Source organism: Chiloscyllium plagiosum, chromosome 9 (genome assembly GCF_004010195.1).
Source record: "Chiloscyllium plagiosum isolate BGI_BamShark_2017 chromosome 9, ASM401019v2, whole genome shotgun sequence".
Classification (NCBI taxonomy): Eukaryota; Metazoa; Chordata; class Chondrichthyes; order Orectolobiformes; family Hemiscylliidae; genus Chiloscyllium; species Chiloscyllium plagiosum.
This window is the reverse complement of record NC_057718.1, coordinates 54,425,032-54,440,561: the sequence shown is the minus strand read 5'-3', so window position 1 is coordinate 54,440,561 and position 15,530 is coordinate 54,425,032. Positions and strand designations below refer to the sequence as shown.

Here is a 15,530-nt window from a genome sequence, read left to right as displayed (position 1 = left end):
TACTCATGTGACTCAGCCAATGTTGTCTAATACATACACTGCAGGGAAGCATGCCCTGAGGCATAGTATATGGTGAGACTATGCAGATGCCACGACAACAGATGAATGGACACTGAAACAGTCACCAAACAGTAATATTCCCTCTCAATCAGGGAACATTTCAGTGGTCAAGAACATTCAGCCTCCAATCTTCAGGTATCATATCCTCCAAGGTGGCCGTCACGATATTCAACAGAGCAGAATTGCCTAACAGAAGCTGATAGCCAAGTTCCGTACCCATGAAGACTGTCTCAACCATGACCTTGGGTTCATGTTGCGCTACATGTAACTCCACTATACTGTTGTAGACAATAGGTGCAGGAGTAGGCCATTCTGCCCTTCGGGCCTGCACCACCATTCATTATGATCATGGCTGATTATCCTCAATCAGTATCCTGTTCCTGCCTTATCTCCATAATCCTTGATTCCACTATCCTTGAGAGTTCTATCCAACTCTTTCTTAAACGAATCCAGAGACTGGGCCTCCACTGCCTTCTGGGGCAGAGCATTCCACACACCCACCACTCTCTGGGTGAAGAAGTTTCTCCTCATCTCTGTCCTAAATGGCCTACCCCTTATTTTTAAGCTGTGTCCTCTGGTTTGGGACTCACCCATCAGCGGAAACATGTTTCCTGCCTCCAGAGTGTCTAATCCTTTAATAATCTTATACGTCTCAATCAGATCCCCTCTCAGTCTTCTAAACTCAAGGGTATACAAGCCCATTCGCTCCAATCTTTCAACATAAGATAGTCCCGCCATTCCAGGAATTGACCTCGTGAACCTACGCTGCACTCCCTCAATAGCCAGAATGTCTTTCCTCAAATTTGGAGACCAGAACTGCACACAATATTCCAGGTGCGGTCTCACCAGGGCCCTGTACAGCTGCAGAAGGACCTCTTTGCTTCTATACTCAATCCCTCTTGTTATGAAGGCCAGCATGCTATTAGCTTTCTTCACGACCTGCTGTACCTGCATACTTGCCTTCATTGACTGGTGTACAAGAACACTCAGATCTCTCTGTACTGCCCCTTTACCTAACTTGACTCCATTGTGTATTTGTAAAATCTTCCTCACTGTCCTGTTTTGACACCATCACCATGATAACTTGTTATGATTGCTCTACCTTAATTAGTTTGTACAGTTGTGGGTTACTTGTTACTTTGGTTAGACCCTTGACATGTGACTCTTATATCTATCATGTTATTTCAGCCGTTTGGTTTGTCTCCAGCAGCACCTTATTTTTATTTTTTTGTAATTATCCCTATGCCTCCTATAATCAGATTATAGGTCATTCCTTCACTTACTATTCAGCTGTTGACAATCTACTCACACTGTCTGTCACTTTTGATCGCCTGCAGAGACTTATTATTCAGCCTCTCGACACGCCACTCACACCATTTAATGATCTTTTGATCTCTCTGCCTTTAACTTCTGTGCTTATAGCTTTTCTTCACTTCACCTGATGAAGGGGTGGTGCTAAGAGGCTATGATTCAAATAAATCTGTTGGACTATAATCTAGTGTTGTGTGACTTCTGCCCTTTTTAAACAACCTCCTGCACTCCCTGTACTTGTGAAGGGCCTCTCTTGTTTTAATGCACTTTATCTGACATGTGCTTCCTTCTGTTTCTCTAGCAAACTCTCTATCCCCTGGCATCCAGGGTTCTTTCAACAATGTTGTCCTTGCCCTTAACTATTAGAGGGCCTCGCTAGATCTGAATTTTCACTATACTACTTTTAAAAGACTCCCACTTTCCAAATGTAGACTTACTTGCAGACAGCTGCTCCCAGTCTATATTTGCCAGATCCTGTCTTATGTTGAAATCATGCTTCCCCCAATTTAGACACTAAAACTTTTCCCCAGCCTTATCTCTTTCTATTATGATTTTGGAACCTATGGTTACTATTCGCAAAATGCTCACCCGTTGAAAATTCAACTATTTGACCAGCTTCATTCCTGAGGATTCGGTTTGGTGCTGCGCCATTTCTAGTAGGACGGTGTACTGGCACAAAAAGCTGTCCTGGGTGCACTTTAAAATTTCCACCCTGTCTGGTCCTTCCACACGAAGTATGGAAGTGTGTTCAGCCGCAGTTCCTGATTCATCAAATGGAGTGCTGGAGCTGCAGATAGACTCACTACGGTTGAGGACATTCTGCCTTCTTAATCACCCTGTCTCCCTGTGACGCAAATTTCAAACAATGTGGAATTCAAAACACAAACCAATTGTTGTTGGTCTTATGGAATAGTAGAACAGGTTCAAGAGGCTAATTTATCTACTTCTGGTTCTGGAGTTCAGTTTTTGGAATGCAGGGCACTGTTGACCCAGGAAAGGAGAGTGATCAACCAGAACAGCAGTCCTTGCTGCAGTTCATGATGGAACAACTTTTGAGAACATCTGGAGGGAATTACTGAGAAATCGGTGGGATCTGGCTTGATCACATTTGCTATCTGATGGGTGCTGTAGGGTGCTTGATGATTGGATAATTACCCATGATCAATTCTGGGTGTTAGAATTAGGTATACTTACATTGTAGACTGTTTTACTTTTACTGTACTACTGATTATTCAAAACTGCAGAACCATTTGGCTTTATTCTCCTGCTTCTTGTCTTCCACTGTAGAGATAAAGATGCTTGGTCCCAAACCAGTTCTGATGAAGAATTATCAGACTGGAAATGTTAACTCTGCTTTCTTCCCACGGTTGCTGCCAGATCTGCTAGGTTTCGCCAGAAATTTCCTTTTAGTTTGAGTTCATAATATAATTTGGCAATCTTAGCTGGGATCAAATGTAAAGTTCATTGTCTGGATTATTTCATAATGTAATTTGAGAGCTCTTACATGGTTAGTAATCCATGTAGAAATAAGAGTGCTGGAAGTTGCTGAGGTTAAACCTGATAAAATTTTCAGGGTGAATTTTACTGTACACGTTGAAAACCAAAATGACTTTGTTAGTTGCTACAACTTTTCTAGAGAATGAAGACCTATTCCTGAGTTATTAACAAACACTGACCAAAGTCCAGTTAACAGCATTAGCAGAAAAGTTAGAATTAAACTATGCTTAAAATTGAGGGCTAAGATAACAAATATGGAGTCTCCTTTTAGTTGCTGTCATAACTCGCTGACCTTCGATTCCTGTCTAATAATGTATTGAACCACTCTTCAATGATTCCTAAACTAACCTAATTGACCGATTGACAACCTGTCAATGAGCCATCTTCACTTGCTAGGTAGAATTGAATGTTGACACCTAGCAACTCCTGGAATTGCCTGTTCCTTAAATGCCAAGTGTTATGGATTGCTGGCTTGTTCAATATAAAAGAAATGAATGCAATGAGAAGATTTATGTTTAAATCTTAAGTAATTGAAAACTACATTTTAGCGATATTTCATTTGTGTTTGTTCTACAGGTTAAATACTGCCAGTGATAACATGCTTAACTTTACACTTGAATTTACAAACTGGAAGAGGCTTCCTTCAGTTGTGGAGCAGATTCTTTTCTGTCGTAGAGCAAACTCCACTTGGATTCATCAGAAATATTTTGGTATGCAAGCTTTCAAAGTACGAATTAAAGTGAAGTACTTGTTGAGTTGATGTGACTCTTAATTTGATACAGACTCTTACTCTTACTGAGATCACTAAATTTAGAGCAATCTTTTTGAAATAGCTTCTGTTTGAAACATGTTTATTTAACTTTTGTTACTGCTCTCTCTCTCTGCCTATGCTGATTTTTTTTTTGTCTGATTTTCCCCTGTTGTGAAAGGCTATATTTTTATTCCTCCTTCATAGTTTTAAACATATGTTTTGCTTCATATTTACCCTGAGATTTCTGTCTTTGTGGCACATAATCCTTTCAAACTTTTTATCTATGTAAATCACTGTTGTATTCCAGTAATTTTAGTTGCACAATTATAATCATTCTGATATTCTTAAATGTTACCTGTTTTTTGGTTCACTTTCTTGTTATAGCTCTTCAGCTATAATTTAATGTGAATTATAAATGAAATAATTCGTGTTGACATTATATATTAGAAAATAAAACAAGTTTTAAACATCTTCCTCTTTTGAGAAATAACAATCTTGGGAAGAGGGAGGGAAGAGCAGGAGAACAGGAGGGGGCAAATGGATGGAAGCGTTTGAATGATTAGTGACAGGGAATAGAATATTTCTGAGGCATTTGGACATTACTGTGCCAGTGCTGATTTTTCTGCTCAGTGAGCATTGGATGGGAGAAACAAGCCTTTGATCCACTGACACTTTGCTGGACAAGTGGGCAGTGACAAAAATTTTGTATGTGGATGGATAGTGGCAGATATCAAAAAGATTGTTCAGGAAGGACAGTGTGTGAGCCAGGCTAAATTGCTAAGTGTGGGTGAATGGGGGCGCTTAGTGCTGTACTTCTGCTTGATATGGAAAGAGCATTAAATGAGGTGAATGGGAGCAATAGATGAACGGATGGTGACCAAAGCAGGGATGAGGGAGGAGTGTGAGAGGATAAGATGCATTGCTTAATGTTGTGCAGTTGGAAAGTGAAGGTTACTGAAGTAATTACTGGACAATTGTAAAGTCCAGAGTACTGAAATAATGCTCTGGGGAAAAAGATGTAGAACAGTCTCATTAGTACATTGCTGTAGTCCGGTTTGGTGAGGAGGGAACCCTGGTCCTGTTTGACTGTGAGAGAATGATTGTTATTTGCAACATGTTCATGTGTGTGATGCTGTTGGTGTGCTCTTTGAAAGGGTGAGTTAACCTTTTATTTCTTAGACTGCATGAGACTCATGAATGGCAGATTTACACATGGGAAATGGCATATAACTCAAATTTTATTGCAAGAGTAAAGGTTATATATATATTTTTTTTAATTGGTAACAAGCTTCCAAACACAGATAATGCATTTACTTACCACCATCTCCACCCATTTGTTCACATCTCAAATGTCTAATATATATTTTGTAATTACCAGTGGGATGACATTAAATTTTCTCATGAGATACGTCTTGATCACGGAAACCTACTTATTCTTTCCAAGCCATACCCAATTATATAATTACATTCTGATTGGCTCAAGTTAAACTGACTTAAAGGTGATGGACATTGACTGAAGTCACCTCCCACTATCTGCTGACTGGCTCTGGATGTTGCCATTTATCATTGGGTCCATCCTCTTCATTAAGTTTGGTATTGTGACTTCATTGAGGCAAATATTGTTTGTTTCTTTGTTAAAAGGAAAAAGGGAGGCCTGTGTAATCTGTACTCAATGTCTTATATCTCAGTCCTAGTTTAATTAGTGAAGTTCCCAACGAAACAGAGATTTCTATCTCACTAACAGTTTGTTTTTCCACAGTTTGATTCTCTGTGCAGTTTATATTCCTATAGTTAAAAATCACACAACACCAGGTTACAGTCCAACAGGTTTATTTAGAAGCACTAGCTTTCGGAGGGCTGCTCCTTCATCAGGTAGCTATGGAGCAGATTCATAAGACACAATTTATAGCAAAAGATTACAGTGTCATGCATGCAACTGATACAATATATAGAAAAAACCTAGATTGCTATTAAGTCTTTCATCTTTTAGAATGGGTTGCAGGTTTCAGTTCATTAATATGTAAATCCCAGAACTACTTTCAAGTTACATTCTCGAGATAACTTAAGGTTTGATTAAAAAAAATGACCTCTTAGCTCAGACAATGCCTTAAAGGTATGAGTTTAAATTCTGTCTGTATACTAATCTTGAGTCAGACTGGTCCCATTTCCAAAAAAGGAATTAATAAGTAGTTCTGGAATTTGCATATTAATGAACTGAAACGTGCATCCCATTCTAAAAGAGGAAAGACTTAACAGCAATCTAGGTTGCCCATCTGATTTCTCTGAAGGGCTCCGGCCCGAAACGTCGATTCTCCTCATCCTCGGATGCTGCCTGACCTACTGTGCTTTTCCAGCAACACGCTTTCGACTCTGATCTCCAGCATCTGCAGACCTCACTTTCTCCATCTGATTTCCTTTGTAAGTATACTTCTACTGCCCTCGTCATAGAGTCATAGAGATGTACAGCATGGAAACAGACCCTTCAGTCCAACCTGTCCATGACGACCAGATATCCCAACCTAATCTAGTCCCACCTGCCAGCACCCGGCCTATATCCCTCCAAACCCTTCCTCTTCATATACCCATCCAAATGCCTCTTAAATGTTGCAATTGTACTAGCTTCCACCACATCCTCTGGCAGCTCATTCCATACATGTACCATCCTCTGCGTGAAAAAGTTGCCCCTTAGGTCTCTTTTATATCTTTCCCCTCTCACCCTAAACCTATGCCCTCTAGTTTTGGACTCCCCAATCCCTGGGAAAAGACTTTGTCTATTTATCCTATCCAAGCCCCTCATGATTTTATAAACCTCTATAAGGTTTATTATTCGAGGGATTCACTGAATTTCAGCTGTTTATACCTGACATATATCTCCTTTTTCATGAACAGAGCCTCAATTTCCCTGGTCATTCAGCATTCCCTATACCTATCAGCCTTGCATTTCACATTAACAGGAGCATACTGCCTCTGAACTCTCATATCCTCCTTCCCTGAAGGACATTAGGGAACCACATAGGTTTTTCCAATAATCGACAATGGTTTGATGGTCATCATTAGACTTATAATTCCAGATTTCTATTGAATTCTTGAATTCTGCACAATTTGTAACTGAAATGAAATGACAGCAAACAAAAACAGGCCACTGAACCTAAAGGATTGTTATTTCTATTTAGACTCCACTTGAGCTTCTACTCACCCGATCAACATATTCTTCAATTCCTTACTTCTCACAACAGAAAATCTATGTACCTTGAAACTGAAGCTTCTCCATGATTGTTGGTATACTATTAGTTAGTTATTACTTCACCCACTGTCTGGGTGAAGAATTTTGTGCTTAATATCCTATTGGCTGCAGTATTAACTAATTTTGCTAATGTTTTCACTAATTGGACAATTTTAACTAGGTCTAAGTTACAGAATAAGGGGAAGCTCATTTTAAATTGAAATGCAGAGACGTTTTGTCTCCCAGAGGGTAGTGAATATCTTGAATTTTCTATCTCAGAAAATTGTGGGACGAGATCACTGAAGTATTCAAAGAGGAGGTAGATTTTTGAAATATCAGCATGTTAACAGCTCTGAGAAGCTGACATGAAAGAGGAGTTGAAGTCTAGACAGATCATCCGATGTCTTATTGAATGGCAGAGGAAGCTTGAGGGGCCAAATGATCAACTACTCAAAGTTTGGGTGAAGATTTGTAGCTCGGGTGCTCGTTGTTGTGGTTCAGTTCGCTGAGCTGGAAATTTTTGTTGCAAACGTTTCGTCCCCTGTCTAGGTGACATCCTCAGTGCTTGGGAGCCTCCTGTGATGCACCTCTGTGGTGTTTCCTCCGGCATTTATAGTGGCCTGTCCCTGCCGCTTCCGGTTGTCAGTTTCAGCTGTCCGCTGTAGTGGCCAGTATATTGGGTCCAAGTCGATGTGTTTGTTGATGGAGTTTGTGGATGAGTGCCATGCTTCTAGGAATTCCCTGGCTGTTCTTTGTTTGGCTTGCCCTATAATGGTAGTGTTGTCCCAGTCGAATTCACGTTGCTTGTCGTCTGCGTGTGTGGCTACTAAGGATAGCTAGTCGTGGCGTTTCGTGGCTAGTTGATGTTCATGGATGCGGATCGTTAGCTGTCTTCCTGTTTGTCCTATATAGCCAGACTACTGCGACCACTAGGACTTATAACAGCACACAAACCAACAGCCACCCTCAGACAACAACTCACCAGAACAAAGGACCCGATACCCAGCATGAGCAAAACTAATGTAGTGTACAAAATCCCATGCAAGGACTGCACAAAACACTATATAGGACAAACAGGAAGACAGCTAACGATCCGCGTCCATGAACATCAACTAGCCACGAAACGCCACGACCAGCTATCCTTAGTAGCCACACACTCAGACGACAAGCAACATGAATTCGACTGGGACAGCACTACCATTATAGGGCGAGCCAAACAAAGAACAGCCAGGGAATTCCTAGAAGCATGGCACTCATCCACAAACTCTATCAACAAACACATCGACCTGGACCCAATATACCGGCCACTACAGCGGACAGCTGAAACTGACAACCGGAAGCGGCAGGGACAGGCCACTATAAGTGCCGGAGGAAACACCACAGAAGCGCATCACAGGAGGCTCCCAAGCACTGAGGGTGTCACCTAGACGGGGGACGAAACGTTTGCAACAAAAATTTCCATCTCGGCGAACAGCACCACAACGATCAACTACTGCTCCCATTTCATATATTCTTGTCGAATTCTGTGTATGATCTATCTACTTGGGAAAATGGTGGTGTAGTTGCAGTGTCATTAGGCTAGACTAATACTTCAGAAGCAGAATCTCCTATTAAGATGACATGGAGTTAAATCCCATTGTGGGAGCTGGTGGGCTTTAAATTTAAATGCAATTAATAAAATATGGAATTAAAGCTAGTATCAGTAATTGTGATTTTTTTTGTAGAAACCTATCTGATTCACTGATGTCCTTTAGGGAATGAAATCTGGCATCCTTACCTGGTCTGGTCTGCACACTGACCTAGCAATTCAGGCGCAACAAAGACACAAACGAGAATTCTTAGAGGCATGGCATTCTAACCAGAACTCCATCAACAAACACATCGATTTAGATTCTATCTACCTTCCCTTAAAAAAAAACTGGAAATCAATCACCCACCTTAAGAAACTAAGACCTATAAATAGGCGGGACATACCACTAGCACTTCACCAGAGACTCTCACTGATAATGTTACCTAGTATGGTGATGAAACTTCTGAAAACAAACCTTCAAGCTCAGTGAGCTAACTTAATACTTAGATGGAAATGTGTTGCTGGAAAAGCGCAGCAGGTCAGGCAGCATCTAGGGAACAGGAGAATCGACGTTTCGGGCATTAGCCCTTCTTCAGGAACTGACCTGCTGCGCTATTCCAGCAACACATTTCCATCTCTGATCTCCAGCATCTGCAGACCTCACTTTCTCCTCCTAACTTAATACTTATTCAGTTCAAAGCATTTATGGAAGGGCAATAAATGCCATACATGCCAACAATGCCCACATCCCATGAAAGTGTAAAGAAATAAAATCAGTCGCTATCTCAATTTTATCATCTGACTGTCAGGTTTTCACTGCAAGTATATTTTGTCTTGTTTTGTTTTGTTGTAGTGGATGCTCCGTTCAGAAACAGTTATTATGACACAGGGATAGCAAGCCAGACCAAATCAGACTCTGAAATTAAAACAGTCAATAATCCTCAAAATTACTTAATAGTTCCTAACTAGGCTTTACAAATAACCATTGTTCGGCACAGTTTAAAACTTAAACCAAAATTAACTATTTATTGTTAATAAAGTGACTTTAGCAAAACACAGATGAACTGTAAGGCAATCTAATTAATATCTATATCTAACCCTAATCATCTTTGATCACCAAACTCCCACTCTCACAACAACAGACAGGGGATAAATTAACAAAAAGTAAAAGGAACATAAGTTGACAGTTCAATAACTGTTTCAATTATGAATACCAATCCTTCATGAAATATGATGGGATGTGTTACAGGTGCGCAGGATTGTATCTTGCTTGAATTCGAAAGTTATTGATCAATGCAAACAGTTTCCACATACTCGCCTGATTTCTTAAGACTGGTGTTAATTTCTCAGGACTTCCAACAAGTTGATAACTGGAGAATCATTTGAGAGAGTAAAACCAAAGAAGCTCAGTTCAACAGCTTCAAATGCAACACACTGCTTACTACTTTCAAAAATCTGGTCAAAGCCGGTACATTCTTTGTTTTTTCTTTCCATTTTTTAACATTACTTGTGTTGGCTGGCCAGCATCTATCCTCTCTTGATCGACCAGTTCAACATCCAACCATCTGCCAGTCCCTGAGCGAAATAACATCTTGGTGCTAGTTTGTCTATCGTACTCCCAGTCCAGTACTTAACCTGCATCATCAGGCCAGTGCCCTGCAGCAAACACCAGCTTTTTTGTGGTCTCCTTCTTTTAAGAACAAGATGCTATTCAAAGTTCAATTCTCAACTGCAATTCTTTGTTCCAAACCAAAAATGAGAATAATAAAAGAAAAATACTGATGGTCCCAACGCTGTTTTATGTGGCTTTGAGTTGTAGCCTTAATAATCCTTTTAAGACTGTATTTGCCAGCAGTTTTTAGGTACTTATTTTATCTGCATCTGTCTGTGAAGGCATTACCTCCTACTTAGATTCCTCCTATATGAATTGATATTCTTTGGATTCAGGGCAGCCGCTTATAACTGACCAGTGCTTATTCTTCCTCAAAATTCCCCCAAAAATTGGTAGCACCACAATCTTTAACTTTTAACATTTCCTGGAATATTGTTTGAGGAGAGTTCAGGGTTAGATCATCGATTTTTATTTTTGTTCCTATTCCACTTTTGCTCTCTAGAGATGCTGAGGCCTTTTGCACAAGTCCAGTTTTTCTTCACTTGAAATTAAGTTTGGATCTCTGGTCTGTAAAGCATTGAAACATAACTCAACATAATTCAATAAGTGAGCATGAGGAATTCCTAATGTGTAACCAGCGAGCAAGTAGCAGCTAAAAGTATAGGAGCAATAGAAAGTATATTTTAAAAAACCTCTAAAAAACATCCAGGATCTAGAGATAACTATGAATTTGGCAAGCTGAGTGACTCACATTTATTATTGTCACAAAAGTGAAATAACCACTTTCTCAGCATTTTACTTTTCAGCATTTTTAATGCATTAAAATGAACTTGGTAATAACCATAGCCATTGCAGAATTATTAGGAAGAGGGATTAGTGAAAAAAGTGAAATGTCATGAACTAAATTAGTTTTGAATGTTATCATGCATGAATATCTGAAAGCTGCTGTAATAATGCAAGCATTAAATAAAAATGTACATGCATTAAGTTTCAACTAAATTCTTCTGGAGCTGAGACATAGCAGAAAGCTTGACCCAAAGACTATAATTTTGATCTGTATTTGATATATTTTTCATGATGTTTTAATTTTCTATTCCAATTTAGATGATATTCCTTCGTTGACGCACCTCTGTCGTTTAAAAATTCGATCAACTCTGAAAAGTGAATTCCTTCGTTCTGATAAATTTATTCGGACATTACCACTCCCTGTCTGTCTGCATGATTTTCTTCTTTATAAAGAAATATTGAAATTATATGGCGTTCCAGAAATTTCAGAGAGTCAAGAAGAAATCCACAGTGAAAATAATTACATATAATATTCAGAAGACTGATTATAGCAAACATCTGATGTGTATAAGGTAAACTGAAAAATATGTAAGGCGTGGCTATTGTGTCTTGATGCTTACATTGTCAGTCATCATAAAATGTGCATGTCTAGATGTATCTGTACACCTGTGCCACCATAAGATTTTAATTTAACGGGTCAGTTTTGTTTCGAATTAAACTTTTTGCTAACTATTTCATTTTAGCGTCTGCCACTGTAAAATGTTGTGGAATGTGAACTGTAAACAATACCTCACAATCATTATGCGTTGTACTTTTGACTTTAAATATCAAATGAAGGGAGAGTTTCTCACTAAATCTGTCCCTCATCGTTAGCTCTTCCCTTTTGATGTCTTCCATTCTAGTTTATTTACACAGTTCCCAGCATTCTACAGTAGCTCACCCAAGAGGCAGCTGTTCATTTGCGAGTCTTGACAGTGAATCTTGACAGACTGTTCGACTAGGGATTATTACAGTCAAGTGCAATTCTGTTCTCAACTAATATCCACATATGTGCACTTTCAACAACGGTAATGGATTCTGATAGATGAGAACCTTATTTAATTTTTCTCTTTTGTGCATAGGCCAGTTGTAATATCGTTATTCTTGTTCTGATTGAAACTAGGCAGAGCAGCAGAAGCTAGGATTGAAACCGGGTCTTTACTGTTGGGGTAGTTCAGCTACTCCATGTCAATTTTCAGAGAGACATAGAATACTATAGTATTCCACAAAGTGGTTTACCCTCCCCTGACTGTGTGCTGGATTTTTGAAAGACCTGTTAGTTTCCCTCTTCCTCCCATTGCTACAAGTGTAGTAAAAAGACAGAACTAAAGGCTCTGAACCAAAAACAGAAATTGTTGAAAAAACTCAGCCAAACTGGCAGCGTCTGTGGAGAGAAACTAGAGTTAAAGTTTTTGGTCCAGTAACTTCCTTCAGAACCTTTCTTCTGTTCTGAGGCAGGGTCACTGGATTCAAAACTTTAACTTTGCTTTCTCTCCACAGATGCTGCTAGACCTGCTGAGTTTTCCAGCAATTTCTGCTTTTGTTTCTGCTTTTGTTTCTGATTTTCAGTGTCTGTAGTTTTTTTGTTCTTTTGTGTTTACTGAAGGGTCTGAGTCTGCATGCACATAGTATATTTTACAAATCTGATTAATTGGAAAGGGAAATCAGGTTTGACTGACTTATTGGAGGTATTTGAGGATGTGAGAGTGTGGTGCTGGAAAAGCACAGCAGGTCAGGCAGCATCCTAGGAGCAGGAGAATCGACGTTTCGGGGATAAGTCCTTCATCAGGAATGAGACTTGTGGCCTGGGGTCTGAGAGATAAATGGGAGGGGGTTGGGGTTGGCGGAAGGTAGCTGAGAATACGATAGGTGGATGAAGGTGGGGGAGAAGGTCATAGGTTGGAGAAGAGGCTGTAGCGGATAGTTGGGAGAAGTGATGGGCAGGTCAAGAGAGTGGTGCCGAGTTGGAGTCTTGGGACTGGGATAATGTGGGGGGAGGGGAAATGAGGAAACTGGTGAAATCCACATTTATCCCATGTGGTTGCAGGGTCCCAAGGCGCAGTGTGAGGCGTTCTTCTTCCAGGCGTCAAGTGGTAAGGGTTTGGTGATGGAGGAGGCCTAGGACCTGTATGTCCTTGGTGGAGTATGAGGGGGAGTTGAAATGTTCAGTCATGGGGCAGTGTGATTGGTTGGTGTGGATTTCCCAGAGATTTTCTCAGAAATGATCCACAAGTTGGCATCCTGTCTCCCTGATGCAGAAGAAACCACATCGAGTGCAATGGATACAGTATATGACATTGGTGGCAATAGAGGTAAATTTGGTGCACTAACCTCTACACCGTTGAAGACAGGCACCTACTCGTAGACAAGAGGGGCGCAATGGTAGTTTGGCACACCAACCTCTACACCACTGAAGCCAATTCACAGGCACCTCCTCCTACTGCCACCTTGACCATGACCTCTCCTCCCATCACCAAACCATTGTCTCCAAGATCTTCCACAACCTCATCACCTCTGGGGATCTCACATCAACAGCCTCCAACCTCATCGTCCATGAACCCCGCACCGCCCGATTCTACTTTCTTCTGAAGATTCTCAAACCTGACTTCTCCAGTTGACCCATTGTCTCAGCCTGCTCCTGTCTGACTGAACTCATCTCTGCGTACCTTGGCATCATCCTGTTCCCCTTAGTCTAGGAACTCTCCACATACGTTTGGGACACCACTCATGCCCTTCACCTCCTCCAAGACTTTTGTTTCCCAGGACCCCATAGCCTTATCTTTACCATGGACATCCAGTCCTTGTACACGTCTATCTGCTATGACGAAGGCCTCCAAGCCCTCCGTTTCTTCCTCTCACGCCATCCCAGTACCCTTCCACTGACAACCTCATCCGCCTGGCTGAACTGGTCTGAACTGTAAAAATTTCCTTATTCCCAATTCCTCCACCTCTGCCACATCTGTTCCCAAGATGACCCATTCCACCTTAGAAAATCCCAGATGGCCTTACTCTTCCAAGATCGCAATTTCCCTTCCCATTTGGTCGACGATGCCCTCCAGTCCATCTCCTCCACTTTCTGCACCTCCATCCTCAAACCCTACCCCTCAGAACGCAACAAGAACAGAACCTCCCGGTCCTCACTTTCTATCACACCAACCTCCATATACATGGCATCATCCTTCACTTCTCCCACCTTCAAACAGACCCTGCCACCAGAAAATGAAAAGGACTAGTCTTGAAGGCCTAAGGTCAAAAGCATTGTACAATCTAGCTTTCCTTTTCATTTTTGTGACCTTTATTGTTTTATGAGATTGCTTTATGCATGACAGCCAAGCAAATATTTGAAGTTAGTCTAAATACAGAAGCTATTTAGCTGCTTAAAGGAACATTCAGACTGGTGTGTTTTCCTTGTCAGGACATTGAGTACATTTGTGAAACAAGTTATTACAAGATAACTTATTTATCTCTGGATTTAATTATGTTTTACGTTTGATTGGCTGATATAAATTGATCCAGTCAACAGCACAGAGAAAGCCCCTTTGCTCCATCAAATCGACACTGGTCAAAAAACTATTCTATTCCAACTTTCCAACACTTGGCCCATAGCCTTACGTGCCTTGGCATCATAACTGTACATCTAAGGATTTCTGCCTCTATTACCCTTATCAGCAGTGAGTTCTAGATTTCCAGCACCCTCTGAGTTGGAGGGAAAAAACCTCTTGCTCCTTAAATCGATCCCCTTTGGCCTTAGGGTCTTTGAGCTTTTCACCGTGTGGAAAAGTTCCTTCCTATCTGCCCTATCATAATGTTCTTCATCTCAATCAATCTCCTCTGCTCCAAGGAAAACAACCTAAATCTACCCAATCTCGCTTTGTATCTAACTCTCTCCGGCCTGTGCAACATCCTGAAGAACCTCCTCGTCACCCTCTTCAGTACAATCACATTCCTCCTATAACGTGGATTCCAGAAATGCACGCATTACACTAGCTATGGCCCAACTAGTGGGTTTTTTTTGTAAAAATATTTATTAGCAAATTTTTTTAACTTTGCGAACATATAAAATTAGTGAAAAATACAATCAATAACACATATCAGTATAATAAGAAAAAAAACACAAATTACAATACAACTACTGTCTACCATCTACTAACCTACCCTACAATACAAAACCCTAACATTGTGCAAAGCAACACCAGTAAATAAGTAAATAACTAATAGCTCAAAAAATAAAGCACAGATTACAGAAGTTATGCTTGGTGCAAAGCTCCCAAACAAAGGAACGGGATCATTGAATATACATCCGTATTAATTCAGGAGACCCCCTTCAGGGCCCAGGGCTTGACAAACCTAAACATCCTGGTTAAATAAATGCCCTAGTTAAGATAGCTAATAAATCTATGGCAGTAGGGCTGCCATGTCTTATAAAAATGGTCTGTTGTGTGCTGCACCATGTTTGTAAAAAAAAGTCCAAGGGAATGTGCTCCATAATTAATTCCTGACATCCCAGCAAGCCCGGCGGGTTCTCAGACACCCAATTCATCAGAATATTCTTCCGTGCACAGTATGCAAGAATATTAAATAGTTTCTTCTCATGCCCATCTAAAGATGGTAAAGTCAGTAGACCTAAGAGGTGAGATATCGGGTCTACTTTGACTTCAATCCTCAATACCCTTCCTATCTC

The 15,530-nt window shown here is 40.5% G+C and overlaps 1 protein-coding gene across 2 annotated transcripts in view; it reads left to right on the top strand.

Moving 5' to 3' along the window:
- The window catches only part of asb3 (ankyrin repeat and SOCS box containing 3), a 76,175-nt gene extending 64,793 nt beyond the window's left edge, over window positions 1-11,382 (top strand). For both annotated transcript variants that reach the window (XM_043695938.1, XM_043695935.1), the window contains exons 11-12: window positions 3,445-3,578; window positions 11,129-11,382. In XM_043695938.1, coding sequence (XP_043551873.1) covers window positions 3,445-3,578; window positions 11,129-11,340 — 346 coding nt within the window. In that variant the 3' untranslated portion in view covers window positions 11,341-11,382. The remainder of the gene's footprint in view (window positions 1-3,444; window positions 3,579-11,128) is intronic.
- The last annotated feature ends 4,148 nt before the right edge of the window (window positions 11,383-15,530 follow it).